Source organism: Lissotriton helveticus, chromosome 11, assembly GCF_964261635.1.
Source record: "Lissotriton helveticus chromosome 11, aLisHel1.1, whole genome shotgun sequence".
Lineage (NCBI taxonomy): Eukaryota > Metazoa > Chordata > Amphibia > Caudata > Salamandridae > Lissotriton > Lissotriton helveticus.
In genome coordinates this window covers 1,067,839,315-1,067,866,897 of record NC_136072.1, presented here as the reverse complement: position 1 = coordinate 1,067,866,897, position 27,583 = coordinate 1,067,839,315, and the positions used below count along the sequence as shown (strand labels likewise).

Here is a 27,583-nt window from a genome sequence, read left to right as displayed (position 1 = left end):
GGCTAAACTTTTTAAGTAGCGCCTCCTTCATGGGGGGATACCTGAACTGATCCGCCTTATCTAGGTACAGGAGGGTGTCCCTGACATTGGGGGGTATGTATCGGTACAGGCCACCTCCCCAGTGGCTCTCATGCACCCCATGGGCTGTCAAGGCCACTTCATATGCCTCCAACCACTTGGCGATGTCATCCCCCTGAGTGTAACTCGCTATCACCACTTTGGGTAACCAAAAGCTAGGCTTGTGTTGAGCCCCTGGTACGCTGCCACCATTGGGACTTCCTGGCACACTCAATTGCAAGGCTCTCAGCTCCAACTCCTTCAGCTGAAGCTCGTGCGCCAGCTTCCTTTCTTCCAATGCAAACTTTTTATCTTCCCTTTCTCTCTCTCTCTCGTGCTCTAGCTTGGCAAGCTCCCACCTCAATTGCCTCTCCTCCCTCCTGTCCTCATATTCCTGCGACGACGCACTCCCCCTAGATACACTACTCCCTGTCCCGGAACGTCTTCCTGGCAACACAATGTCAGACACATCAATGTTGAGTAGGCCTGGGTCTTCTGGAGCGCCCACCTCCCCTGGTGCACCCTGCCCCTCCTGTCCCCCATCCCCTCTCCCCTCTGAGTGGGCCCTTAGCCATGCCCTCAAGGCGGTACGGAGTTCCTCCTTTGCGGCTCTCCGCCCCACAGGCACCCCCATCCCCTAACAAAATTCCCTTAACTGCACCACCGTATACTCTTCAAGGTTGGCCAGCTGGAACTCCAATTTGACAGGTGGGGACACAGATAAATTAAAGGTAGGATACTAGGACGTAGGTAACAGGATTAGGTCAAAACAGGTCTCTATACACACAGGCTAGACCAGGGGTCTCCAACCAGTAGCTCGGGAGCTACTGGTAGCTCACCAGCACCCTCAAAGTAGCTCTCAGAGGTGAAGCCAAACCAAGCCAATCTCAGAGAGATTCTGTGTATATTAAATAAGACAGCATTCCTCATTTCACTACCCTTAAGAGTTACAGACAGCCAAACCAATGGCAGGGCCTGTTGATAACACTCAAACGCACACTGTGGTGACCAATCAATCAATCAGGGATTTATAGAGCGCACTATTCACCTGTGAGGGTATCAAGGCGCTGGGGGAGTGTGTGGGGGGCAGCTCAGGTCTTTCAAAAAGCCAGGTCTTGAAGCTCTTCCTGACTGCTTTATGTGTGGGGCTTCATCTGATGCTGATGGGGAGTTTGTTCCAGGTATTGGCCAAGATATAGGAGAAGGATGTGACTCCTGTTCTGGATCTGTGAATGCAGGGGATTTCGGCCAAGGCCTGGTCGGCGGAGCAGAGGTTTCTTTTGGGGGTGTAGAAGGAGATTCTTTTGTTGAGGTACTGGGGTCCAGTGTTATGGAGGGATTTATAGGCGTGTGTGAGCAGCTTGAAGGTCACTCTTTTTTCGACGGAGAGACAGTGGAGGTCTCATATATGCTGGGTAATGTGGTCTTCTCATGGGATGCTGAGGATGAGTCTGGCTGCGGCGTTCTGGACAGTCTGAAGTTTGTGAAGTAAAGATTTGTTGATTCCAGCATAGAGGGTGTTGCCGTAGTCCAGCCTGCTGGTGATGAGTGCATGGGTGACGGTCTTCCTGGATTCAGGGGGTGGGTCCATTTGAAGGTCTTGCTGAGTATGCAGAGGGTGTTGAAGCATGTGGGAGCTGCAGTGTTGGCCTATGGGTCTGCTACATGAGCCATCTTTGTCCACTTTAGATCTACCTAAGAAGGAGATTGGCCATTTTATCCGCCCTGCTCGATCAGTCGCACTGTGTGTGCCATCAAAGAATAGTAGCAGCAGTAACCAGGGCTGACCCACCAAAGGGTGTGACTGCAAGAACTAGAGTGAAAATGTGTTAGGTGGGAGCATGATCAACCAAAGAGCTGAGGAGAAGAGAGTATGCATCCAGGGCAGAGAAAATTAAAAGCGTCACATTCATTTTTGTGTGGGTGTGTGACATTGTGTCCTTCCCAAATAAACAGTGTTGATTCCTTAAAGCTACTCCTAGCGTCAAGGACTGCCAAATATGTATGCTGGTCTCCATCATAAGAGTATTATCTCTGACACAATTGTGCCCATTCATGGTATAATTGTGCCATAGCCATAATATTTTCGTCCTTGACTATTTTGGGCATACAAGTCTAGTAATTACATACTTGCTGCCATCACTGATATATAAAGAGCATGACTGGCCTGCTTTTAGCCATTCCTGACAGAGTGGCAACCGCTTCTCCCATAATAATGGCCATAACTGATATATGTTGGGCATCCAGCTGTGGCACAGTGGTAGCCCTGGTTTAATGGTGGGCATTATTAGCATGACAGAGACATTCTTAGTGTTATGGTGAGGAAGCATGGCCTATGATTCCAATACCTAGGTATTTGAAGCATAATTTGTCCATGAGAGGGATTTTTACATGGCGGTACTCAATAAAAACAAAAAGATGATGTTTAGGGACTGTGTATTTTCTAACAATGAAAACTGATTTGATTTTTAAAGGAAAAAATTATGCTTTTTCAGAAAAGGTTTCTCTTCTGGAAAATTGAGTTTGATTTGCTCAAAGTGGAAAGGGATTCTGATAGAAAAATATGTGTATTTTCAAAAATTAATATGCTAATGAAGACAAAATATTGCAATTCTAAAACACATTTAAAAGTTGTTCTCTGAATGATAATTCAATTTGAGTTGGGGAGACTTACTGCAGTGGTAATACCCTTTGTGGCACACAGCATGTGATGATTTGAATTTTACTTGATTACAAGCATTTAAAATTGATAAACGTCTTCCAAGCATTCTGCTGATAACTTCACCTGGAATTTTTGGGTGGTTACTACTGATAATCGTGCTTAGGGTGGTCATAGTGTAATGTTAATACATATCATCAACATTTTACAGTGATATAATATGCTAGTAGCTCAGCAGGACTTTCCTTGAGCAGAATTAGCTCTCACTACAGAAAAGGTTGGAGACCCCTGGGCTAGACAGTGGGAGTCAATTAATTAGGCTTGCATACACAATAGGTGTCTAGTCTAATTGCAGCGCACTCTGTCCCACTGGAGGGTGCTGTATAGTCACAGGTCCTGATCCCTATTGCTCGACACCAAATGTAGGAACTGGGGTCACCAGTTCCCCGGGAGTAGCCTGGCTCGAGCGGGTAGGCACCCGAAAGCTTAGGTGTTAAGTGACTACACAGCACACACATCAACTGAAACAATAAATGCACGCAAAGACTGAGACCACACCAGTGAGGCTGATTAAACAATGTACTTTTATCTAGACTAAGATCACGGTTGATAGTTCATTCAGGGTGAACAAGTCATCAAGGTAGCATTAACTCAATTCACACTTCCTTAAAAAGCATACTTTTCATTACTCAGCCATAAATATATAAATACATAAATATTAAATATTAAATAGCTGTAGGCCTGGCATCAGCCTTGCTCCTAGTCAGCACCTGCAAGAAATTCATTAGTGGAAACCACCATCAATATTGCATTTAGCAGGGCAGATCAGGTGCATGAGGTCACAGTCAGCTTCTCTATAAATAAGAAATATGAACATCACATCAGGCCAGGATAGACATTTCCTTACGTAAAGTAAACATTACACTATATAACTGTGGGCATTCCGTAAACCTCTCATGAAGCCAGAAAGAACATCTCATTGTCTGCAGTAGCAAGTACAGCACTTTTAGTAACCCCTGGTAACATTTCCGGAGGTAACTCCACTAATCCACAGTTACGGGGGCCTACTGCATACTCTGGCCCCAGTTCTGACTCATTCATGGGCTACTTGGGGGCCATCAGGGCCCAGTAACTAGTTTTTCCAGGGGAGGGGCGCACTCAGAGCCTCTCGCCCGCCTCCCCGGGGGTGACCTTTACCTTCGGCCCTCCTGGGCCCTTGCTGGGCGTTACAGCGTGTTTGGCAGGGGAAAGGGGTTCACGCTGACTCCGGAGCCCCCTCGCTGGTACTCTCAGCCTTGACAGGAATTAGGCCAATCAGGGGAGGCCCGCGCAGCTCCGGCACGGTTCCTGGGCCTCCTCACAGCCCAGATGTTGCTCCGGTGATCCGGGGTTTCTCCAGGCGTCTCTAGGCCAATCCCCGATGGTCCCTGGGAGGTGTGGAGCCGGCCGCCAATCCCAGTGCGGCCGGCCGAGGAGTGCAACAGGCCCAGCCAATGGCGGGGCAGCGGGGGTGGAGTCCAGGATGCGCCCCCTCACGTGACGCAGGTCGCAGGCTTCAAGGCCTAGCGCGGCCTAGCGCGGCCTTGCGCGGCCTGTCAGAAATTCCGGTGGCCCTCTCCTGACACTGGGGCGGCCGCGGGGGCAAAGTTGACGGCGCTGGCCCCAAGGAGGAAGCGCCGGGCCGCGGCGCCAACAGGGGGAGCCCCGAGGACTCCCGGGCCGCAGCGGTGAGTCTGGCCTCACCGCAGCTCTTCTCAGCCACAGCGCTAAGTTCCTCACAAGGCAGGGCAGCGATCAGGGCAGCGCAGGTGCAGGCAGTACGGCGCTGGTAAATTATAGCGGCTCAGGGTCAGTTCACAGCGCTTTAGAGGCAATTGACAGAACGGCAGGCTGCAGCGCTTGGGGGACCAGTACAGCGCTTCTCAGGGCACAGTAGGAGAGCGCTGGGAAGGTAGGGCAGTCAGATCAGCAGCCCAGTCAGTTCAGTCAAGGCAGGACAGCAGAGGGGATGATGCAGGGCAGCGCAGTGGCGACCCAGGGGGCACAGATGACACACCTGGTTGATCCCCAGTTGTCCTGGATAGCACAGGTGGTTTTCTTCTTGGCGCTTGGTGGTTCTGGCGCCCTTTGAATGTAGTTGCTTGAAAGGGGGGGGGGGTTGGAGTTGAAGGCTTGAAAAGTTTCCTCAGCAGGTCACTTCAGGTGGTCCCTGGGTTCCCCTCCCACCGGGCCAGATCAGTGGGCTAGTTCAGTATTCCTTACTCAGCTTGGTGGGCAGTGCCTAAACCCTGTCAACCCCAGTGGTATAGGTTTCTGACTAGGCCCTACTGCCTAAGTCTCCTGCGTAGGGTCCCCCAGGTCAGAGATGCCCCAACAGACTGGAAAGTTTCCCTCCCTTTTCTTTTATAGTCCCAGGTCAGGTGACCACTCTCTGAGATGGCAGTTGGTGACCACTCCCCTATTCCGGAAGGTTTTAGGAGCTTCCTCACTCTAGCTATGGGCAGGGAAGGTAGGCTGGTGTTGCAACAATGTTTAGGGGTTCCAGCCAGCTCCTGGCTACTAGAGTGCGTCTACAAAGACCACGCTGCAGTAGCAGGGGTCAGTGGCAGCCATATTGGGGGAAGAGAGCTCGGAGACCTAAGGCCAACAAAAAGGAGGTGGAAAAAGAAATGAGGCAAGGGCGAAAAAAATAGGGAAAGACCACCCTAGGGCTGACAGGTCTAACAGAATGCATGGAAGGATGAGGGCAGAAAAGTATCATGACACAGGCCTATTCACTCTTGCACTATCAGGACGGCAACCTACAAAGCACTTTACCTCCCACCCTTGCATGTGCTGGGTGCCATTCTGGCTAGGTTCGGAGGCACAACCCAAAGAGGTTTTGGGAGTGAACCACTGTACAAAATGTTTGTTTCCTTTAGCTTAGAAAGAGTTGATCGAATCTGGGCCCTTCTATGATAGTGTAGTTTCTGCTCAGGTTGCCAGCTGCGATTGCTCTCCCATATCCTTCTTCGTTAATGGCCATAAAAATAAAAAAAACAGGTGCATGGTTACTTCTTCTGTCACCAATTCCCATTCTTGTTCTCCTGGAATCCTTTTACTCATTTGACACCACATTGGCTCGTGTTACCATATGTGTTAATGGTCTTTCTTTGATTACCCCACTTTTTTGGTGAACATGCACACAGCATCCTGCTACCCTATGGCTGGGCTAGTTTTGCGTTGCGCCCTACATGTTTAGGTCCTAATTACAATTACAATTTGTGCGTATATCTCTCACATACCCTCGCCCATCACACTGTCAGGTGCTGTATCCAATCACATGATAACCACACCTTGTGGTCCTCACATACAATATGAAAACACTTCCCGTATAGGCTCAAAACTAAAACAACATCCACCAACCAAATACACAACACAATTTAGTTTGCTATCCATGTGGGTAAGCACTTCAGCACCCCACCCATGTGTAAGGGCTATATACAAATGCTATAATACAATACTATTAAATACATTTCGCCCTAAAATGGCAGCCTTGAGAAAAGAAAAAGACATCAATTTAAATCTTGAGAAACTGTTCCCACCTGCTTAGGCAATGTTCTTCTTCCTGTTCTATTACTTTGTTAAATGATACAATGTAATCTCAATCATAAGAATTAATGAAATGAACAATCAAAAATAATTTAAAGAGGAGAGATACTTACCTTGAAATGGCGCTCAAGTGTTGAGAGAAAGCGGACGTTATCCGCTGCCTCGATGTGGTACTTGGTAAGGTCGGCCACAATTAAATCTAAGTTTTGTATAATTGCAGGACCAATGCTATTGAGAATATCCAACACCTTCTTAACAGCAGGCAGTTTCAGCTGTTCGCTAAGGGTACATAAAACTGCACTTCTCTCACGCCAGTAGTCTATTTCTGCCAATGGACCATTGCCCTAAAAATTGAAAAAGCAACAAAACAAATTAACTCTTTGAGAAAGATATAGAAATAAACGCATGAGACAGAAAGCCCATAGTGGCACACAAGTCTTAATTTAAACATGCTTTGCTTTTAATAAAACCCAACTAAATGCCAGACTACATCCTTCTGGTGAGTAGGAATAATCTACTTTTTTCATGAAATCCCAATAAAGAGGAGGTAAATAAAAAGATTAGGTTATCAGTTAACAGTACTAAGAAATTGTGTCGGTTTAAAGCTTTTTTTCCTAAAATATGCACACATAATTAGAATGAGGGAAGACTTAAAGGGGCTCTGGATAGCAGGTTCTCTGGGAGTGAGAAATGTGTGGTAATTCTGTTTCTGCAGATTCGGCAGATACCATAATCTCACACAGTGCACACAACTATTTGCAGTAAAGATCAATCAGGAGTTAATATAGAGTACTTTGTTTTTACTGCTTCCTTTACCTCGGGAGATGAAACATAAAAAAAGAGGCAGCTGTGTTGGAGATATAGGCGTGGTGTATGCGTAAAATAAAAAAATTAAACAACTGTGTATAATCTCTTAATCAGAGTGAATATTTTACTTTGTTGGTCTAGTCCAAGTTCTGCACTTTAAGTCCAAAATGTGTGCAAAAATTGTCTGGGTGCCAAATTTTGAATTATGGATTTTGTCAAATTTGCACCTAGACCTGGGTTTTACCAATGGGCAATTTTCTCTCAGTATGACAACTAGGAAATATCGATCAATCAACCAATCAATCAGGCATTTGTAGAGCGCGCTACTCACCCGTGAGGGTCTCAAGGCGCTAAGGGGGCGGGGGAGGCAGCTACTGGTCGAACAGCCAGGTCTTAAGAAGTCTCCTGTAGGTCAGCCGGTCCTGGGTCCGACACAGGTGGGCGGGGAGGGTGCTCCATGTCTTGGCGTCGAGGTGGGAGACTGATCTGCCGCTGGTGGTTGTTCGGCGGATGCATGGGACGGTGGCGAGGGCGAGTTCTGTGGAGCAAAGCTGGTGATTCGGGGTGTAGAAGGACAGTCATTCGTTGAGGTATGCTGGTCCAGCGTTGTGGAGTGCTTTGTGAGCATGGGTGAGGAGCTTGAAGGTGATCCTCTTGTTGACCGGGAGCCAATGCAGGTCTCTCAGGTGGGTGGTGATGTCGAAAGGTAGGGCCGAATTCGACCAAGAACCCTTCAGTATTTGCCCGGCGTTAGCCGCCTCTCATACCATTCGAGATTACCAAACAAAGAGGCAGGCGCTGGAGACAGAAGGCAGGAAACAGGAGTTTATTCCGACGGAGCAGAACACGTCAAATCAGACAACAGGGTATCTTCTCGAGGTGCTCTAAAAGCATCCTTGAGGCCTGGCCTCTTATACACAGGTTTATTGCTTTATTACATAAAACACATTCTTGTCAATACTTTGATGTACGGAAAGGCATCCTCGGAATCTCTGCTCCAAACCCGTTCCCACACATATTTACAGTAAAAGTCCCACCCCGATCTCAGGTGATGACTATCGCGCAGCTGGACATCCCGCCGGCTCTCGGAATGTGTGGCTGATCGGATCTCATGGGGTTTTTTTTTTTTCATCAGTCATAGATTCTTTGAAGAAGGACAGCTTCCTACTGTAAGGGGCAATAAACTGTGTCCGCAGGGCTAGGTGATCGCCTGGGATCGGGCGGGACAATCGGGCACAGAGGAAGGGGGTTCATCAAAGGATGCGTGACCATTAAAGGGACGGAGGGAGGTGTTAGTCGGGTACTGAATGTGGCTCCGAGGCAGGGCCGCGCTGAAGGGTTGGTTTATGGCCCAAGCATGTGAGAACGTGGGCTGTCAGCGCGCGGGAGACGCTGGCGGGGTCAGAGAGGGAGAGAGAGACGCTGGCTATCGGCAGTGGGCAGAGAGGCCATGGCGTTCAAAATGGCTGCTACTTACGCGCACATTGGAGCTAAAAGGGGACAAGATGGCGCCGATAATGTTTACGTCGCAATCTAGATTTTAACAGTCCTCCCTTTTCAACATATCTAGCCAGCTTGTCAATTTATGTCTATCCCCATCATATTACGGATTTCTACATCATACAAAGCTTTCATGCGTTCAGCTTCAAAGTTCGGAGTCTTAGGGCAAACACAGTTAGCAAATAGTGAACACAGAGGTGGCAAGCATTGAATACCCAGGCAGAGTCCGCATATTACGACGACTGGTATCAGTACAATCATGAGCAACCTCCATCCCCAGTCCTTTACAGTACTCCAGAACCAGCTCCCGAGCGACCATCCTTCTTGTTCCTGATGAACTTCTGAGGAGAGTCTGTGGAGGTGTTCAATGGCTTTGTAGACTGAGGGCGAATTGTCTGGTATGTAGGTACAACAGCTGGACCCGATAATACGGCATGCTCCTCCACGGTCCGCCAGAACCACATCTAGAACAAGGCGGTTTTGAAGAGCCACCAGACGGATCGCCTGAAGCTCGGCTGTATTGTTTGTGAGGATACCAGCTGTAATGTTCATCGTTGTTTCGACTGCCTGGGACAAATGCCGAATGGCACGACTGTTCGCCATCGGACCCCAAAGTGGAACAAGTCCCTTCATTGCATCCAAGAATTGTGCTCCAGTGGAGTCGGCCTGCTCAATGTCCTTTGCTCGTTTTTGTCGGTGATGGTTTGCCGGGGCCACATAGGTCGGAGGAAGGATGAAGGCAATGTAGCAGGTACCTCCCTAGCCCTTTGGGAGCCAGGTGTAGGCTTTTGTACCACAGACGAAGTACATGTTTGGAGAGGTGACAAAAGAGGGTGGGTCGGTTGAGTACAAAGTTCTGGTGATGCGGCAAGTGCTGTGGCCCACATTTGTGTCCCACGGCCTGTGATGCATACGAGGCCCGAGACATTGACGACAGACAGGGCCACAGTCAGGGTGGCAGCTGTTCGTTTCCGGAGGTAGGAGAAGGTGGGTCTGGCTGGATTGTTGAATATTTGCATCTCCACCATTTCTTTAGCGGGGATGTCCATGTGAACAGAGGCATTGGAGGATAGAGGGCAAAAAGGAGCAGCAACTCTCCCGGTTTTGTTCAGCCAGACTCCATGATAAAAGTGTGACATAGTTTCGCTGGAAGTGGCGTTGTCTCTGTAGCTCTCTTGCAAGAGGATCAGCCAGGCAAGGCAGGAGCCATGAACAGAGAAAGGTGAAGGGATGAAGGGAATGGAATGTCCGGTGGCATGTGGTATCAACCCACAGATCCAGCAATTCGTGGCATTTGCAGCAAGGTTGTGTTGGTGCAGCAACTGTACGAAGGAGTTGTTCCAGAACTCCTTACGCCTTTCTTGGATTTGAGGTGAGAGAGAGACCAGGTAGTGTTCTTTCATGGTGGTAGGTTGAGCAGTCGTTAGAAATGTCTTATGAGCCGGTGCGTTCTCTTCCACGATCCAGAAGGTAGTCATGAGGAGGAGGCAAAAGAGAAGAGCGATAAAAAGAGCAATAGTCTTTGAGCTGTGCAACCTGTCAGTTTTCGGGTTTCTGTAGTGGGTCTTCGGATGTTCGGTTGCTTCCATCATCTTCGTATCGGGCGCTTCCATCATCTTCAAGGTGCTCGGTAGTGGGCAGAACCACAGACTTCGTTTGGTTTCTCTCCTGGCAGCCTTTGTTGTGTTAGGCCGCCGCTCTGAGAATGATAACTTAGTCAGTGGTCTACTTAGCCGAAGCTCCCTCCTTTCGTCGCAGGTTATACCCTTCTCTGGATGGCACAGTGGGATCAGGGAATTTCGCCAATTCGAGTGTCTCTGTTTCAGGGTAGCAGCTCAGGGATGGTCGGTCTTTGTCCAGGAGCTCTTCCTGGGTGTTCACGTCTTCGGTCGACGTCAAGGCCGGAGAGATTTTCTTGCAATGATGTGCATGCAGCCAATTTCGCTTCCCCTCCACTCGAAGAGCTGTTCGGGTGGTGATCAAGACTTGCCAGGGGCCCGTCCAGCGGAGTTCCAGACTCTTCTCCCGCTGGAAGTTCCGAATCAGGACAAAATCTCCAGGCCGGATGGTGTGCCCGGGGCCCCTGGAAGCATCGGGGATGGCCTGCAGCACCTGATGATGAATAACAGACAGAGTTTTAGTTAGGTTATACAGGAAGTCAGACATTAGGACGTCCGGGACGTCGTGAATAGATGTCGGTTTGGGTGCGGACCAGATACTCATGGGCCGGCCAAAAACGACCTCGTAAGGGGTCAAGTGGTGTTTGGTGGGGGTGGAACGCATTGACAGCAATGCTAGGGGGAGAGCATCTGGCCATTTTAGTCCTGTGGTAGCCACTATTTTCGCCAGTTTTAGTTTCAATGTGGCATTGTGCCGCTCGACCAGTCCAGCAGATTGGGGGTGGAAAACTGCGTGGAATTTCTGTCGTACCCCCAGTCCTTTCAGGATGAGCTGGATAACCTCGGCTACAAAATGGGGGCCATTGTCACTCCATAAAATACGGCAAAGGCGGAGGGAAGAACTCTTTCAGTAATACTTTTGCAGTGGCAATAGCAGTGTTGTCACGCGTCGGGTAGGCTTCCACCCATTTGCTAAAAGCGCACATAACAACAAGTACATACTTCAGTCCTTGACATCTCTCTAACTGGATATAGTCCATCTGTAGGACTTCAAATGGATGGTTGGGAACCCCAAACCCTCCCCGGGGTACGACTGTTCCTTTCCCAGGGTTGTGTTGCAGGCAGACTAGACATTGTTGGACTAATCGTTTGGCTGAGTCTGTAATTCTATCGTTATGCCAAACTCGGGAGACAAGTTCGGCCATAGGGGCAGATCCTATGTGTGCAGGGGAATCGGCCATCGTCAGTATGGGGATCAGGTACGAGTTGGGTAGCAACCATTTGTTCGTGTCTTTTGTCCACCAGCAGCCTTCATCATCCTTTTATCCCACCCGTGCCTATTCAGTCAATTCTTGTGGTGAGCTGGCCATTTGGATGTCCCTAATAGTTTCCCTAGCGTCCGTCCATTTTTCTGCTTGTGACCTAGTCACGTACATGCGAGTCGTCGTCCTGTTCTCAGCTGTGGTTCGGGCAGTGATGTCGGCCAGTGCATTTCCCTGTCCAATGATGTCTGTCACCTTTTTATGTGCTTGGCATTTGATTACGGCAAGTTGTTTGGGGAGGAGAACCGCTTCAGTCAGAGCGGAGACTAGATCTCCGTGCAGGATGGGCGTGCCATGAGATGTCAGAAATCCCCTCTCCTTCCATACGAGCCCAAAATGATGAACCACCCCGAAGGCATACTGGCTGTCCATGTAAATGTTTGCTGTCGTCCCCTTTGCTAGGATACATGCTCGTGTGAGGGCAATCAGTTCTGCCGCCTGGGCGGATCGTTGCGTGATGCGGGCGGTTTCAACTACAGTTCGGGCTGTGGTAACTGCATAGGCAGCTGAGGTGGTGCCGTCGGGGAGTTTAATGCAAGAGCCGTCTACCCATAGCTCTCCGTCAGGGTTTGGGAAGGCAGTGTCTCGGAGGTCAACTCTACTCCTAGTCTGTTCGTCCGTGAGGGTCACGCAGTCATGTATTGGGGGCACATCGGGATCATTTTCAGGCAGAGGCAGCAAGGTGGCTGGGTTCAGTGTGGTGCATCGTTTCAGCGTGATGTGAGGTGCGAGCAGTGTCAGTTCGTACCCAGTCAGTCGCGCGCTGGTCAGGTGTTGTGTCTTTGTCTGGTTTAGGAGGGTGTCAACAGCATGAGGCACTAGTACCGTGAGGGAATTCGAGAGTACGATTCCCTCACTTTGTCGGATAGAGACAGCAGCAGCGGCTACTGCTCGAAGGCAGGCAGGCAAAGCTCTTGCTACAGGGTCAAGAGTGGCAGAGAAATAGGCACATGGTCGTTGTTTGGGGCCAATGGACTGAGTCAGGACAGACAAAGCGCATCCCTCCCTTTCGTGAGTGTAGAAAGAGAAGGGCTTTGTATAATCAGGGGTTCCTAGGACGGGCGCTGAACAAAGGGCGTCTCGTAGTTCCTTGAAGGAGGATTGACATTCAGGGGTCCAAGGGAGCGGGAAGGGGACATCTTTAGCCAGTAGGGAAAGTAGTGGTTTCACAATGAGGCTGAAATTTGGCAACCATTGTCGGCAGAAGGAGGTGAGGCCTACCAAAGAGCGGACTTGCTTCGGGGTTTTAGGGATAGGGGTCTCTAGAATAGCCTGTATTCGATCGGGTGTGAGCTTTCTCCCGTCTTTGGACAAGAGGTGGCCTAGGTAAGTGACTTGAGGTTGGCAGAATTGCAACTTCTTCTTGGAGACCTTGTGGCCATTTTCCGCAAGGAAGTGCAGGAGTTGGATGGTGGCTGTGACTGCAAGTGGAGTGGTGTCGGCTGCCAAAAGGATGTCATCGACGTACTGTATCAACACCACTCCATCCGGCAATTGGACTGCATCCAGCTGTCTCTTGAGGGCCTGGCTGTAGATGCTGGGACTTTCAGTGTAGCCCTGGGGTGCTCTGCAAAATCTGTATGAGCGGGATTTTAAAGTGAAGCCGAAAAGGTAGCGGCTGTCCGAGTGAAGGGGGATGGAGAAGAATGCGTTCTTGAGGTCGATTACCGTGAAGGTGGTGGCAGTGGAAGGAATCAGGGTCAGAATGGTGGTGATGTCTGAGACTACAGGGTACTGGGGCACAACCACTTTGTTGACTTCTCGTAGGTCGATGATGAATCGGTACGCTTTTTCATCTCCCTCACCCTGCTTCTTCACAATGGGTAGGATAGGGCTGTTGCAAACATTGCTAACTACTTCTTCTACCACTCCTGCATCTACCAGGGACTGGATGATTTTTACCAACGCCTTCTCGCCATCGGGCAATATCCGATACTGCGGGAGTTTGGGGAGTACTGCGTCCTGTCGAACAGTTATGTGTACAGGGTCTATCATCATGCGTCCTACGTCCGAGTCAGTCTTTGCCCATAGGTACAGAGGTAGGGTGTCGAGCAAGGACAAGTCAGTGTCAGTGATAGAAAACATGCGTTGTGTGCAACAAGATCTGAGCAGTGTTGGGTTGTCGTACAGAATGACTCGAACTCCGTCTTGTGAACACCTAATAGTAGCTCGAAAATGTTTCAATAAGTCAAGTCCCATAATGGCGTCGGGGGTGCTGGAGGAGAGCAAAAACGTTGTGTCAGTGGTGTTATTGTCCAAGTTAAAAGAGATCGGTGTGGACAAGGGATTAGTGGAGGGCGTTCCATCAAAACCTATTGATGTCACATGTGAGCCAGACAAGGGTGCCCTGGGAATCAATCGTTTAGACAACGCACTACGTGTTGCACCAGTATCTACCAGAAATGGAGACTTCGTACCTAGGACCTTAGCGGTGACATAAGGGCCTTGCTGGTAAACATAGAGGATCCCTTCCTTGCCCTTGGCAGTCCTATGCAAAGTCGTGGGCATTGTCGCAGTCAGACTGTTGGCACTGATTCTGTCGGGGACGGTCAAATGTGTTCGGTCTACCAGGTCTGTCATTGTTGGTGTCGTTTGTGTGCCCTCGTCCCTGTCCTCTATTTCTTGGCCCGCCCGCTACGTCTCTCGTGTCTTTATTTCTGAGTGCTTCCAGCAGAACTGGACATTGAGATTTCCAATGGCCAAATCCTTTGCAAAACGCACACTGGTTCTCATCGAGGTCTGTTCGTGGAGCGCCGGGTGCGGGTGTGCGGTCTCTAGGGGGTGGATTTCTAGGAGCATTCGACTGGTAGTTCCCTCTATACTGTTCCCTTCCTATAGTCACCCCTTGCAACTGAGCAATCGTTACCCTCTCTTTCAAGTCCTTTTTCTTTTTCTCAGTCGCTTGATCGTTCTCGTTCTTTTGTCGCTCATAGTATTGAGCCATCTGAAGGATAGCTGCGGGCTTGGAGGCCGCCCAACTACTCTCGCTAGTCTGTAATTTCTGCGAGACTTCTGGTGTCAGGCCTTTCACATAGTTCTGGACAAACAAGTGATATCCGGTTGCAGTGTTCATGTCCTGGCCGCTGTAATCGGAGAACACCGTTTCAAACCGGGAGAAGTATTCTGATACGTCTTCCTGGGGTTTCTGGCGACAGGCCGTTACTACCGACCAGTCCACCTTCCTTTCTGGGAGTAAGGTTTTTAATTTCTGCACGATCTTATCTGGTAGGTCTAGGATGGCTTTCATAGGTTTCTGTCCCGGCTCTCGCTGTTTGTCTACATCACCGAGTTGTATCCTGGTATGTCCGAACAGCTCAAGGTGGTTGACTTTCCGGATTTGCTTCCACACATCAGCTGGCAGACATAACCCGAAAAACAAATCGATATCCGCTAGGGTCATAATCGTCGAACCCAAAGCGGTGGCTAATTCTGTATAGAAGGCTGTGGGGTTCTTTCGCAGATCAGGCAAGGACTTTCGGAAAGTCAGGATGTCTTGCCGATCCCATGGTTGGTAAACCCAGTTGTAAACTACCCTCCCTCTCGCATCTTGGTGGTTAATATCGTCGTGTGTTCCCTGTCCTTGTGGGGGGACCCAATAGGGAGCGGCCTCCTTTATGGGCATCATAGTGTCAATTTTTTCTACTCTGGCTTCAGTCACTGCAGGAGTCGTGGTGTTGGTCTCTGGTTTCAGTTCCGTGAGGTGGCGGAAAACTTCAAGCATACGCGTGAAGAGGTTCGTCACATCACACTCGTCCCCATCCCCGACATCAACTTTTCTATACAGAGTCGTTAGGTTTTCAGGGCCTTTTCCTTGGTAGCGGTCTTCGTAGGCATTAAGGGTATGGTAACAAAGGCGTACGACAAAGTGTCGCCTGTGGCTATTGGCATATGTATGGTACATATCCGTTATATAATCCTCATTTTCCTTTCGCACCACCAGTGTCTTTACGATCTTATCGATCCCAGCTCGTTCGTCCTTACTTAATCTATTCGATCTCGCGGGGTCTTTCCTCCCCGCTTCGGGATCACCTGAAGTTGCTGCTTGTGCTGCGCTGAGTGCAAGGGATTCGGTCGGCGCAGAGGCCATGAGGACCGAGGCTCCGGCACTACTCTCGCCTGTCGTTGGGGGTTGCGGGTGCTGTGCTAAGGGTTGGGAAGGGGCATATGGAGGGGGCATGTAGATGATCGGGGGACCTAGTAGTAAATCGTCGTTCGTTCGCTGTTTCGAAGGTAGCTCGGGGTAAAGTGTAGAGGGTGTCCTGACGGGACACTGGCCTGATGATTCGGAATCTTGTTTTAGCTTGGTTTCCTCTCTTTCTTTTATTTCTTCCTTTAATTTGTTAGCGGCCAGGTGAGCTGCCTTGCGTAATTCCTTTTCTAACCTGACCTCATTTCTCGTCTTTCGCTGTTCTGTTTCTTTGCGCCACATGCCGAAGCTATCGAGCATAGTGGGTGTTGTCTTATTGTTATAAAGGGCTGTTTCCAGCGCGTTTATTTTGTCGTTATCGAAGGATCCTATCAGTGGCCACTGACTTCCTCGATCCCTTCTCGTGTATTTATGCCACAGCTTACTATAAGCCACGGTGACTAGTCCATATTTAGTAAACATGTCCTTATTAGGGGTGCCCTCCAGTGGAGCCGGATGGTTCACCTCTAATAAGCGGTCCGGGCTGAACCAACTACCAACAAACGGGGCGAAGACAGGCATGACGGGTTACAAAGGGGACAAAAGTCTGCACTACCTATCCTTCACTATCCGCAAAGACTAAACAGAGTATTGCGACCCTGTGCTTATTTGTGAATAGAGAATAACCCAAAGAGAACCAATTCCGAACGATCAATGTTCGGATAAACAATCAAATCAAATGAGGGATAAAAATAGGCACGACGGATTACAACGGGGGCAAAAGCCTGCGTTACCTATCCTTCTCTATCTGTAAAGACTAAACAGAGTTTTGCGACTCTGTGCTTGTTTGCAAATAGGGAATGATCCAATGAGAACCAATTCCAAAACAGTAAATGCTTGGATAACAATCAATCAAATTGAGAGGGAAGCAGGCACGACGGATTACAATGGGGGCAAAAGCCTGTGTTACCTACCCTTCACTATCTGCAAAGACTAAACAGAGTATTGCGACTCTGTGCTTGTTTGCAGATAGAGAATCTCTCAGAAACAATCAAATGAGTAATACTAGTATTTTCAAACAATCAAACAATCAATTCACAATTCGTCGTGTTACACGACCTTACCCGGACCGCATGGACAGGTTCTCGTCTTCCGCTTCCAGCGCCTGATCGTCCTCCGTTCTCCGTAATTGCTGTGGCACTCCTGATGGTTCCCAGTCAGGACCGTAGATCACTCGAGAGAGGTCTGCTCGGAACCAGTGAAGTTCGGATGATCGGCTGCCAGACGAGGGTCTATCGGGCAGGAGCTCTTCCCGATCGTTGCAGTCGTTCACTCTGTCGTTGGGACCTCTCCCACTGGATCCACGCGTCGCTGATGGGCCCCACGTTTGGGACGCCAATTGTCGAAAGGTAGGGCCGAATTCGACCAAGAACCCTTCAGTATTTGCCAGGCGTTAGCCGCCTCTCATACCATTCGAGATTACCAAACAAAGAGGCAGGCACTGGAGACAGAAGGCAGGAAACAGGAGTTTATTCCGACAGAGCAGAACACGTCAAATCAGACAACAGGGTATCTTCTCGAGGTGCTCTAAAAGCATCCTTGAGGCCTGGCCTCTTATACACAGGTTTATTGCTTATTACATAAAACACATTCTTGTCGATACTTTGATGTACGGAAAGGCATCCTCGGAATCTCCGCTCCAAACCCGTTCCCACACATATTTACAGTAAAAGTCCCACCCCGATCTCAGTAGGTGATGACTATCGCGCAGCTGGACATCCCGCCGGCTCCCGGAATGTGTGCGGCTGATCGGATCTCATGGGGTGGGGGCTTTTATCAGTCATAGATTCTTTGAAGAAGGACAGCTTCCTACTGTAAGGGGCAATAAACTGTGTCCGCAGGGCTAGGTGATGGCCTGGGATCGGGCGGGACAATCGGGCACAGAGGAAGGGGGTTCATCAAAGGATGCGTGATTATTAAAGGGACGGAGGGAGGTGTTAGTCGGGTACGGAATGTGGCTCCGAGGCAGGGCCGCGCTGAAGGGGTGGTTTATGGCCCAAGCATGTGAGAACGTGGGCTGTCAGCGCGCGGGGGATGCTGGCGGGGTCAGAGAGGGAGAGAGAGACGCTGGCTATCGGCAGTGGGCAGAGAGGCCATGGCGTTCAAAATGGCTGCTACTTACGCGCACATTGGAGCTAAAAGGGGACAAGATGGCGCCGATAATGTTTACGTCGCAATCTAGATTTTAACAGTGATGTGGGTGTGGCGAGGGAGTCCGAGGATGAGGCGTGCAGAGGCGTTTTGTATGCATTGGAGTCTCTTCTGGAGTGTGGCTGTGGTTCCTGCCTAGAGGGTGTTCCCGTAGTCCAGCCTGCTGCTGAATGCTTGGGTGACCGTCCTTCTGGTTTCGGTGGGAATCCATCTGTAAATCTTGCGGAGCATGCGGAGGGTGTTGAAGCAGGAGGAGGAAACAGCTTTAACTTGCTGGGTCATAGAGAGCCTTGAGTCCAGGATGAACCCCAGGTTGCGTGCGTGGTTGGTGGGTGTCAGGGCAGCTCCCAGCGTGGCGGCCACCAGGGGTCGTCCCATACGGAGGGGATGGAGCCGAGGATGAGGACCTCCGTTTTGTCCGAGTTCAGTTTCAGCTGGTTAGTCTTCATTCAGCCTGCGACGGCCTTCATTCCCTCGTGGAGGTTGGATTTGGCGATGGCCGGGTCCTTGTTGAGGGAGAGGATCAGCTGGGTGTCGTCTGCATACGAGATGATGTTGAGGTGGTGTGCTCGGACGATGTTGGCGAGCGTTGCCATGTAGATGTTGAACAGGGTCGGGCTGAGGGATGATCCATGGAGTACGCCGCAGGTGATCATGGTGGCTTCGGATCAGAAAGGGGAGGCGGACTCTCTGGGTTCTGCCGGTGAGCAAGGAGGTGAGCCAGTCCAGGGTTTTGTCTCAGATCCCTGTGTCGCGGAGGCATGTGCGCAGGGTGTGGTGGCAGATGGTGACGAAGGCGGCCGAGAGGTCCAGGAAGATGAGGGCTGTGGTTTCGCCATTGTCCAGTAAGGTCCCTATGTCGTCAGATGCGGCGATGAGGGCAGTTACGGTCCTGTGGTTGCTGCAGAAGCCAGTTTGGGAGTGGTCCAGGACATTGTTCTCCTCCAGGAAGTGGGTCAGTTGTCTGTTGGCGATCTTTTCAATTACTTTCGCTGGGAACGGGAGCAGGGAGATGGGTCGAAAGTTCTTGAGGTCCTTTGGGTCCGCCTTGGGTTTCTGGAGTAGGGCGTTTATCTCGGCGTATTTCCAGCTCTCCGGGAAGGTGGCGGTCTCAAGGGAGCAGGGGTCGGAAGGTGAGCCAGAGTGGATGGTGTTCATGATTTTGATGGTGTCTTCGGCGTTGATGTGGTTCCAGGAGAGCAGGAGGTCGGTGCGTTTGGTGGGTGTTGATTCGGGGGTGTCAGCGTCTGTTGGCGGCATCCGGGTGTCGAAGCTGTTACGGATGTCTGCGATCTTGCGATGGCAGAAGGTAGCCACGGAGTTGCAGAGTTCTTGTGACGGCGGGACGTTTTTGGAGCTGGAGCTGGGGGTGACAAGTTATTTTATGATGTTGAAGAGCTCTTTGCTGTTGTGTGCCTTGCTGCCGATGCGTTCCTTGATGGAGGTTCTTTTGGTGGATCGGATGAGTTGGTGGTGTATGAGTCTGGCGTGTATGAGGGTTGCGTGGTTGTCTGGTGTCAGGTTGCGCTACTGCTTCTCGAATCTTCGGCAGGTGTGCTTGGAGTTCTGGAGGTCGCCGTTGAACCAGATGGCTCTCGTGTCGGTGCACCTGTTGGAGGGTTTCCTGATCGGGGCAAGGGTGTTGATGCAGTCATTGATCCATTGTCTCAAGTTGTGGGCTGCTGCGTCGGTCTCGGAGGGCTCGGGTGGAGGGTCTTGGGTGAGTGTGAGTGTGGTGATGAGCTCTTCTTCGATTACTTTTTTCCAGCTGCGGTGTGGCAAACGTTGCGGTTGGTTGTGCGCGGTGTGTTTCTCGAAGGAGAAGTGGATGCAGTGGTGGTCAGTCCAGTGGAGTTCGGTGGTGTGGCTGAAGGTGACGTGGTTGCTGGCGGAGATGATGGAGTCGAGCGTGTGTCTGGCGGAGTGGGTGGGTGTGGTGATGAGCAGTTTGAGTCTGAGGTTGGCGATCAGGGTTGTGGAGTTACTGTCATTGGTGTTCTCAAGGTGGAAGTTCAGGTCTCCGAGGAGGTTGTAGTCTGTGGAGGCGAGGGTGTGCGTGCTGATGAGCTTGGCGATAGATTCCCTGAACTGTGGTCGGGGTCCCGGGGGTCGGTAGACGAGGGTTCCTTTGAGGGTGGAGTTGTGATCGATGTGGATCCGGAAGTGTAGGTGTTCGGCCATGCTGAGGGAGTCTTCGGTGTTGGTTGAGATTCTGATGGTGTCCTTGTGGACGATGGCGATTCCTCCTCCTGGTTTGTTGTTGTTTCGTCCCAGCGGGTGATCTTGTAGCCGTCCGGGATGGCTATGGCTATGTCAGGCGCCGATGATGTGCTCATCCAGGTCTCCATCAGGAAGGCGGCGCGAGGAGTTGAGCAGGTCCCAGAGTTCGACGACGTGCTTGTGGACTGAGCGGGTGTTGAGAAGTATGCAGCTGAGATTGTTGTGGTCTGCAGTGTTGAGATGGGCAGGACGTGCTGGTGTGCGCTGGCTAGTGTAGCTGCAGTTTCGGCAGGTGAAGGGTCTATGGGTGAGCTTCGGGGTGGTCTGAAAACAGGTGAAATTTCGGCCAGCGTTGAGTGCGCGGAGGGTGTTGGCGTGGTAGCTGCGTCGGTTGTTGTGGTGGTCCCTGGGGTCTGGCACTGGGCGCTGTCTAGGCGCGGACGAGTGCAGATGGGCGTACCTTTGGCGCGCCCGCTGCATGACCGCACAGCGGTCTCCATAGGAAGGAGAGGGGGTGGGAGCAGTGTTAGGGGGCAGGAGCGGGCTGGACCGGTGGGTGCAGCGGTGGGAAAAACTGCAAAACACAGGAGTACAGAAGCAATGAAAGGAAAACAATAAAAACAATTATGGGGTACAGTCACGCAGGGGGGCCTCTGAGCACAGCGGGCAAACAACTGGGTGGAGCAGCAGAGCCGGGATGGACTGCTGGCACTAACCCTGAGCGGGGACACAGTCAGGAGACCGGCAGACAGGCGAGGCTGCTGGGGAGAGTGCTGGCCTTGAACCAGTCAAGGCTTCACACGTGCTCCCCTGCAGTGGTCGCCATAAGAAGGGGAGGGGGCAAGATAAGAGGTAGTGGGCGGGCCGCAGGGGCAGCAGCGGCGGAAAAAATGGCAAAACACAGGAGTACAGAAGCGAAGAAAGGAAAACAATAAAAACAATTAAGGAAAAACAATTACGGAGTACAGTCACACAGGGGCGCCTCTGAGCACAGCGGGCGAACAGCAGGGTGGAGCAGCGGAGCCGGGACGGACTGCTAGCTCGAACCCTGAGCGGGGAAACAGGCAGGAGACCGGCAGACAGGCGAGGCTGCTAGGGAGAGTGCTGGCCTTGAACCAGTCATCGATGAAAAACACTGAAATAACCTGAGCAATAACAGTTGCAATGGACTGCTTGTGCATGTTATTCTGTATGGTCTTCCACATTACCTGCTAGCCACAACAAATCAACCTAGTGCCGTAAAAAACTGTATCCCTGGGTGGGTTGCGCTGGATTTTTGCACTACACATGGAAGGCGGTGTAAGACTTTCAAAACATCCCTCAGGGCGCTCAGTTTATAAAATCATGCAATCCCTCTGACATTGCACATCCTAGTCACATATGTTGAAGGGAAGAAAATGACCTATCAGAGTTACTGAAGAATTCTTCCATTTTGGATCACCAGCAAATATTCTATTAAAGGAATCATGAAATGTTCAAGACCAAATGACATACCTGTGGGTGCTTTTTCAGTTGCTCCTCAACGGCAGTGGCGATCTGAATTTGCCAGTTCATGACACACTGCTCCAGCGCTTCTACCATCACTGGATTGGCAGCAATTATATGCACATCAACATCTAGATTCATCTCTGGTAGTTCCAATTTAATCTCACCTAAATACGATAAATGAGCCAAAAAATGACAGGTAATTTAGTTGTATGATCCCATCTCAGGTGTTTTTTTTTTAACTGCTTTAAGAAATGCCTGAAATATGCCAGATAAGCCACAATGTGGTACGCACTTAGGCGTACTTACCGCAGTATTCTCAAAAATGGACACACATTTGATTTACATGCATTGAATAAAAAAGATACTGATTTGTAAAGCAAAGACATATATACCTACTTGCAAATCAAATAAATAAAGACATTATTATACATTTGGACCATGTTCATTGACACTAAAACACCTAGGGTCCGATTGTCAAAAATGTGAGCGTTATGCGTGTTTAACACAGGTGGACAGCTGCATGATAACTGTATGCACGGTATGTCCTAGCAAACAAAAGGCAGGTGGTGTACCAGCTCCTTGTGTTGTCCAAACAGTTTCTAAAGTCACGGGGTGCCAAACGTTAGCACAGCATAGGCTGAAGCGTCACACATCTACCTTATTTGCTCTCTTCAAGACATTTCCTGCTTGAAGCAAGTGTCCCGCAAGAGGAAATGAAGCATTTAGCATAAGAAAAACAAAAAGTATGCATGTTTCAAACTGTAAAATAAACTGGGCTTATGCAACATTATGCTTGCATAGAAAAATTATACGCAGCCCTTATTTCTTTTAAGTTTTGAAATGCTTTATTGAAGACAACGCAAACAAACATTGGCATAGCCAATAGGTCTCGCTTTTGGGACCTTATAAGTATTTAGTTATGCAGCATAATATCCTTGTGCAACAACATCAAACTGTTGCATGGCTAAACACTTATAAGGTCCCAAAAGCTAGACCTATTGGCTATGCCAAATGCTTGTTGTATATTAGTGAGTGTGATCAATCCTGTAGTAAAGCCACAGCAAGCATCAAGTCACTGCGTCAAAGACTAAGAAACAGTGAAAAGATTCAGAAGAGTAGAAGGTTGTATTTGATCAAACTTGTAGGCGCATGGTTATCGGTGTCAGGGACACTTGGTGTCGGCTTCTCAGACAGCCACAGGATAAGTGAGGGTACAATATAGCTTGAATAGTGGGAAGGAATATGGAAAGAGGGAAAACTAAACACACTTGTGTCTACCAGGGACCAGAGCTTTGAGGAAACCACCTGCCTGTGCATTTAGGCCATATTTACTTAAATTCAGTGTGCCAAATCTTGTAGTGTCACGAGCACCCAGAGGGCTACATAAAGGTCAGGAGCTGTGTGTGTATCTGAGGTCAGGGGTCAGGTATACAAACTGGCCATTTTAAAATATACTGGGGCTTATTTACAAGCCCCTTGCGCTGCAGGTGCGCCACTTTTAACATGGGAAAAAGTGGCGCACCGGCGGCGCAAGGGGCTTGTAAATAAGCCCCACTGTATGTAACAGGTCATTGGAGTACAAGTCTGCGAAAACATCAAGTTGCTCATACTTGTTCTTTAAAATGTCCATGCATAGCCCAGTCAAGTGGATTCTAGGGTTGCACCCATGGGACCATTCCAGGTACTGGAATATTAAGTAATGGTTTGTTTACTAGAATCTGCTCTCTAGGATTTGTTTCATATATTTCGGAATCCATGGTCTTATATCTGTAGCTGTGATCGCTGTCTATGTGTAAAGTATTGATTCTCATATTTTCACAAAAGGAATGATGGTGGAGCATTGGGACTGAATGAGGTATGCTGCTAGTTTTTCAAATATATATATATATATATATATATATATACACACACACACAGTAAGGATAAAAGGGGCTGTCTTCATTCAATTTATCTGCATACTACCTATAAAGTATACCATTCATTACTGCCATTATTTGACTTTCCCTCAAAGAATCAAGAACCTGGGGTAGCAAAGGGGTAGGTAATTCATGCACAGTAGGACATGTGGTTCCTAACTGAGGTGCAACAAAGCAGTGCATTTGCATCACTTAGAAACTAGTGATGCAAGAGAGGGAGTGAGCAGGAAAGGTAAAGGGAGAGGAAGAATGGGCAGGAGGGAACAGAAGAAGGTTGTAGTAAGAAGTTAGGGGATGAGAGGTGACAGTGAAATGAACGGGACCTAACAAACTTAGCAAGCGCTTACCTCTATTGAAGAGATACTCTCTTAAGTAGGTAATTACATCTTCATCCATCTTCCCATTGTCCACAGTCAGACTTTTCATGCAACATCACGCTACTAGAAATATTTAACTGTGGACTCACAGATAAAGGCAGAGGCAATCCACAGATGAAATACTGACATTGGAAAGAAATGATATATATGTGCCCTTCATATGATTCACAGTTTGATACATTTTGAGCCATAGCACACAGTGACCCTGGTTCTTGAGCTTGCCAGGTTGTAAGACACAATGGCAAGAGAGCAGAAAAGCAGCTACTTTAGGTTTTGAATATCTCTATTTACGGAATCTCTGTCGAAGACTATATTATTTTGCTTATTTGGCTCTGGGCTGCATTTTGTCTCTCTTTGTCAATTTAGGGATTTGATCTCTAGAAACCGAGGTGGAGTAGTTTGTAATCTTGTGTGTTTTTCTGGTTTTTGCTTTCTGCAGTAACAAGAACTATCACTGTGTACTTTCACTGTATTTTCGCCCTTTTTGCACCTCTGAGATCACTTTTATAAAGGCTAGCATTCCCGAACAAACAGTAAAGATCCTGTCACCAACCTTAACCGAAGGCTATCACGTCTAAAGATCTCTTCAAGGTGCGTTGCATTTGAGGGCAACCGAGAGTACAGTAAACGAGCACTGAGCACCACAAAAGTGAAAGTGATCTCGAGTGTGCACGCAAGTGATGCCACAACGCGGCGAAAGTGAAAGTTATCGCGAGGGTGCCCGCGAGCGATGCGCTTGAGCAATGCCCTTAATGATGAAAAGATAGTAATGCCAGATGGCGGCTGCGCACGCTCACGTGCACGCAATCGTTAGGCCACTGGCAGCACTTTGAGAACCCGTACACTAAATGTCTCGGCCAGTTCAGCACATGAGCTGGATCAGGCGAGACCTAAAAAGCAATTGCAAGGTGTTCATGAAAAAAAAAAATCAAGTCAATCCAAGCGAATATAAGTACATAAAATATTGAAAGAGCAGTACATCTTCCTATAAATAGAAAAAGAAGATATTCTGTTTTTTACTTTCTGCAGTAACAATAACTATCACTGTCTACTTTCACTGTATTGTCGCCCTTTTTGCACCTCTGAGATCACTTTTATAAAGGCTAGCATTCCCGAACAAACAGTAAAGATCCTCTCACCAACCTTAACCGAAGGCTATCACGTCTAAAGATCTCTTCAAGGTGCTTTGCATTTGAGGGCAACCGAGAGTACGGTAAACGAGCACTGAGCACCACAAAAGTGAAAGTGATCTCGAGTGTGCGCGCGAGTGATGCCGCAACGCGGCGAAAGTGAAAGTTATCGCGAGGGTGCCCGCGAGCAATGCGCTTGAGCAATGCCCTTAATGATGAAAAGATAGTAATGCCAGATGGCGGCTGCACGCGTGCACGCTCACGTGCACGCAATCGTTAGGCCACAGGCAGCACTTTAAGAACCCGTATACTAAATGTCTCGGCCAGTCCAGCGCATGCGCTGGATCAGGCGAGACCTAAAAAGCAATTACAAGGTGTTCATGAAAAAAAAAAATCAAGTTAATCCAAGCGAATATAAGTACATAAAATATTGAAAGAGCAGTACATCTTCCTATAAATAAAAAAAGAAGATATTCATATAGGAAATAATCAGAATTGGTAAAGCATACATTGCTGAACTATGAAACGAAAGAGCTTGAATTGAAAAAATATGAACACAATAAAGAACGATGCATTTTAACTTATGAACACATTACTGAACAATGCATTTATCCCTAATTTCTATTGGAATGTTGCCATGATTTGTCCTTTGTAATATGCCCTTCCTATCGCAATAAGTGTTACATGCCCAGTGAACTTTCATGGAGGAAAACTCACAATCGAGTGAGTAAAGCATGGTGTGCTGCTGTTAAGGACTTCACTCATCTCTCTGCATCCCGGCTGGAGCCGCACTAGTTCACCCGCCTCCCGCACCTGTAGCGCATTGGAGAAAAATAACTTTAAATCTTCGAGGCCAGTCCTGCAGCGTGGGGCGCGCGCTGGACGCGACCCAGCGTGTGCCTGGGCAAAGATTGGGCCAAGAGCGGCCCATCTGCGCCTGTCTGCGACCATCCCTCTTTCACTCGGACTACTGTGGAACCATAGCGGTAAGCCCTGAAGGATTGTGACATCGGAGTTGTGTTTTTGAAAGTTCTGAAACTTCCTTGTACACAAGCTATGGGGAAACGGAAAACACGGGGACTGGGCAGTGCAAAGGTCACTCCATCGGCGTCAATAAACACCCTGTCTATTACGAACTATTTAACATCAGTTATGGCAGCCTCTTGTTCCACAGTATCATCGGGAAAAGGCAGACGGGAGGTATATTCAGCTGGCTGTAGCGTGGCGCGCCACAGACAACCTCTGCTCTCTGTAGTTTTCCCACCCAGTCAATCTCGTGTCCGGTTCAGAATCCCCCACTGTGCCGTAACAACTTGTGGATAGTGGGGTTCCTGGAAAGGGCAGAGTGTGCCTCGGCAGAATCCTTCCTGGAGAACTGGATTCTTGCAAAACTCAAACCCGAAGGCGTATCCCCTGTGTTCGCGGTAGAACAAGCGAAAAGGGTGCTGATGATGTGCCCCCCCCCGCCCCCAGCTGGGAGCCCTCCAAGGGCCCATATTGCAAAGATATTTAATTATTGTGACAGGGACTACATCATTTAAAGGGCCAGAGGGGCAGAAACTTTGAAATATGAACACCATATACCATCGCCATCTTCCCAGACTATACTTGGAAAATAATCACAGAGAAAGTCATTGGGCTGCCAAACATGCTGCAGTTTCCAGTGTGGATCAGAGTGGTAGCGCAGGGAAAAAAAAAACTTTTTGGGGAGCGACCTGGGGAAGCCTGGGCACGGCTAGAACAATGAGACAAGGTACCACAAGGAGAACATGGCTCTGAGTCTTAGAAGACTGGACAGGGTAGACGCACTGAACAGCAGAGAGCGGCACACTGGAGTTTCTCCCAAGGACAGATACTGTGGACTCACAAATCGAAGTGCAGCAGGACAGCACACTTGTGGAGGTGCAGATGGGCAGTGATGGCCTGATAAACACGCAGAACAGTGGTGAGGAGGGCCCGGTCCGAGTCAGTCAGGTTCTATCGAGCTCCATTCTGAGTGATGTTGTACAGATCTTAGTGAGGATGCCTGGCCAAGTACATCGAGGAGAGTGGAAAGAATGCACAGCCGCACGAGACTCCAATAAGGCAGGTAATGGGGTGCCTCACTCGAACAAACTGTTAATTGTGTCACTGAATGTTATTGTCTTTGAACATTGAATTTATGTTAGAGCAGCCGGAGAGAGACCTCTGGTGCGGACCCTCGTCTCATCCGGGGAAGTGAAAACACCGGCTTGACTGGCCCCTGCATTGTGGGAGGTATAGATTAGTTAACTGTGCAAGGTTTGGGGGCTGATCGCTGGGACAGTATGCCAACTAGTTAATTCATAGTGGGAACGGAGTTGGGGATATCTGGGCGGCTTTGACTCAGAATGGGGGGAGGAACTTGACTGGTTTGTTTATTGTTGTATGACTGTCCAGGGGGGAAGGATTTCACGGTACATGTCATACTGTTGAAAATGCGAATTAAACATACAAGTTGGCTTGTGGGAAACTGCGAACATGAGATGTGGGTGGGGTACTATTTGCCTACATGGTACAGACCTATAAGATTGTTACATGG

The 27,583-nt window shown here is 49.2% G+C and overlaps 1 protein-coding gene across 2 annotated transcripts in view; it reads right to left on the bottom strand.

The window, feature by feature from the left end:
• The window catches only part of DNAH10 (dynein axonemal heavy chain 10), a 2,445,728-nt gene that overhangs the window by 2,005,757 nt on the left and 412,388 nt on the right, over positions 1–27,583 (bottom strand). The window contains exons 7-8 of one of the 2 annotated variants that reach the window (XM_078667623.1): positions 21,607–21,764; positions 6,421–6,651 (exon numbers count right to left, since the gene is read on the bottom strand). In XM_078667623.1, coding sequence (XP_078523749.1) covers positions 6,421–6,651; positions 21,607–21,764 — 389 coding nt within the window. The remainder of the gene's footprint in view (positions 1–6,420; positions 6,652–21,606; positions 21,765–27,583) is intronic. The other variant, XM_078667624.1, reaches the window with a different exon arrangement.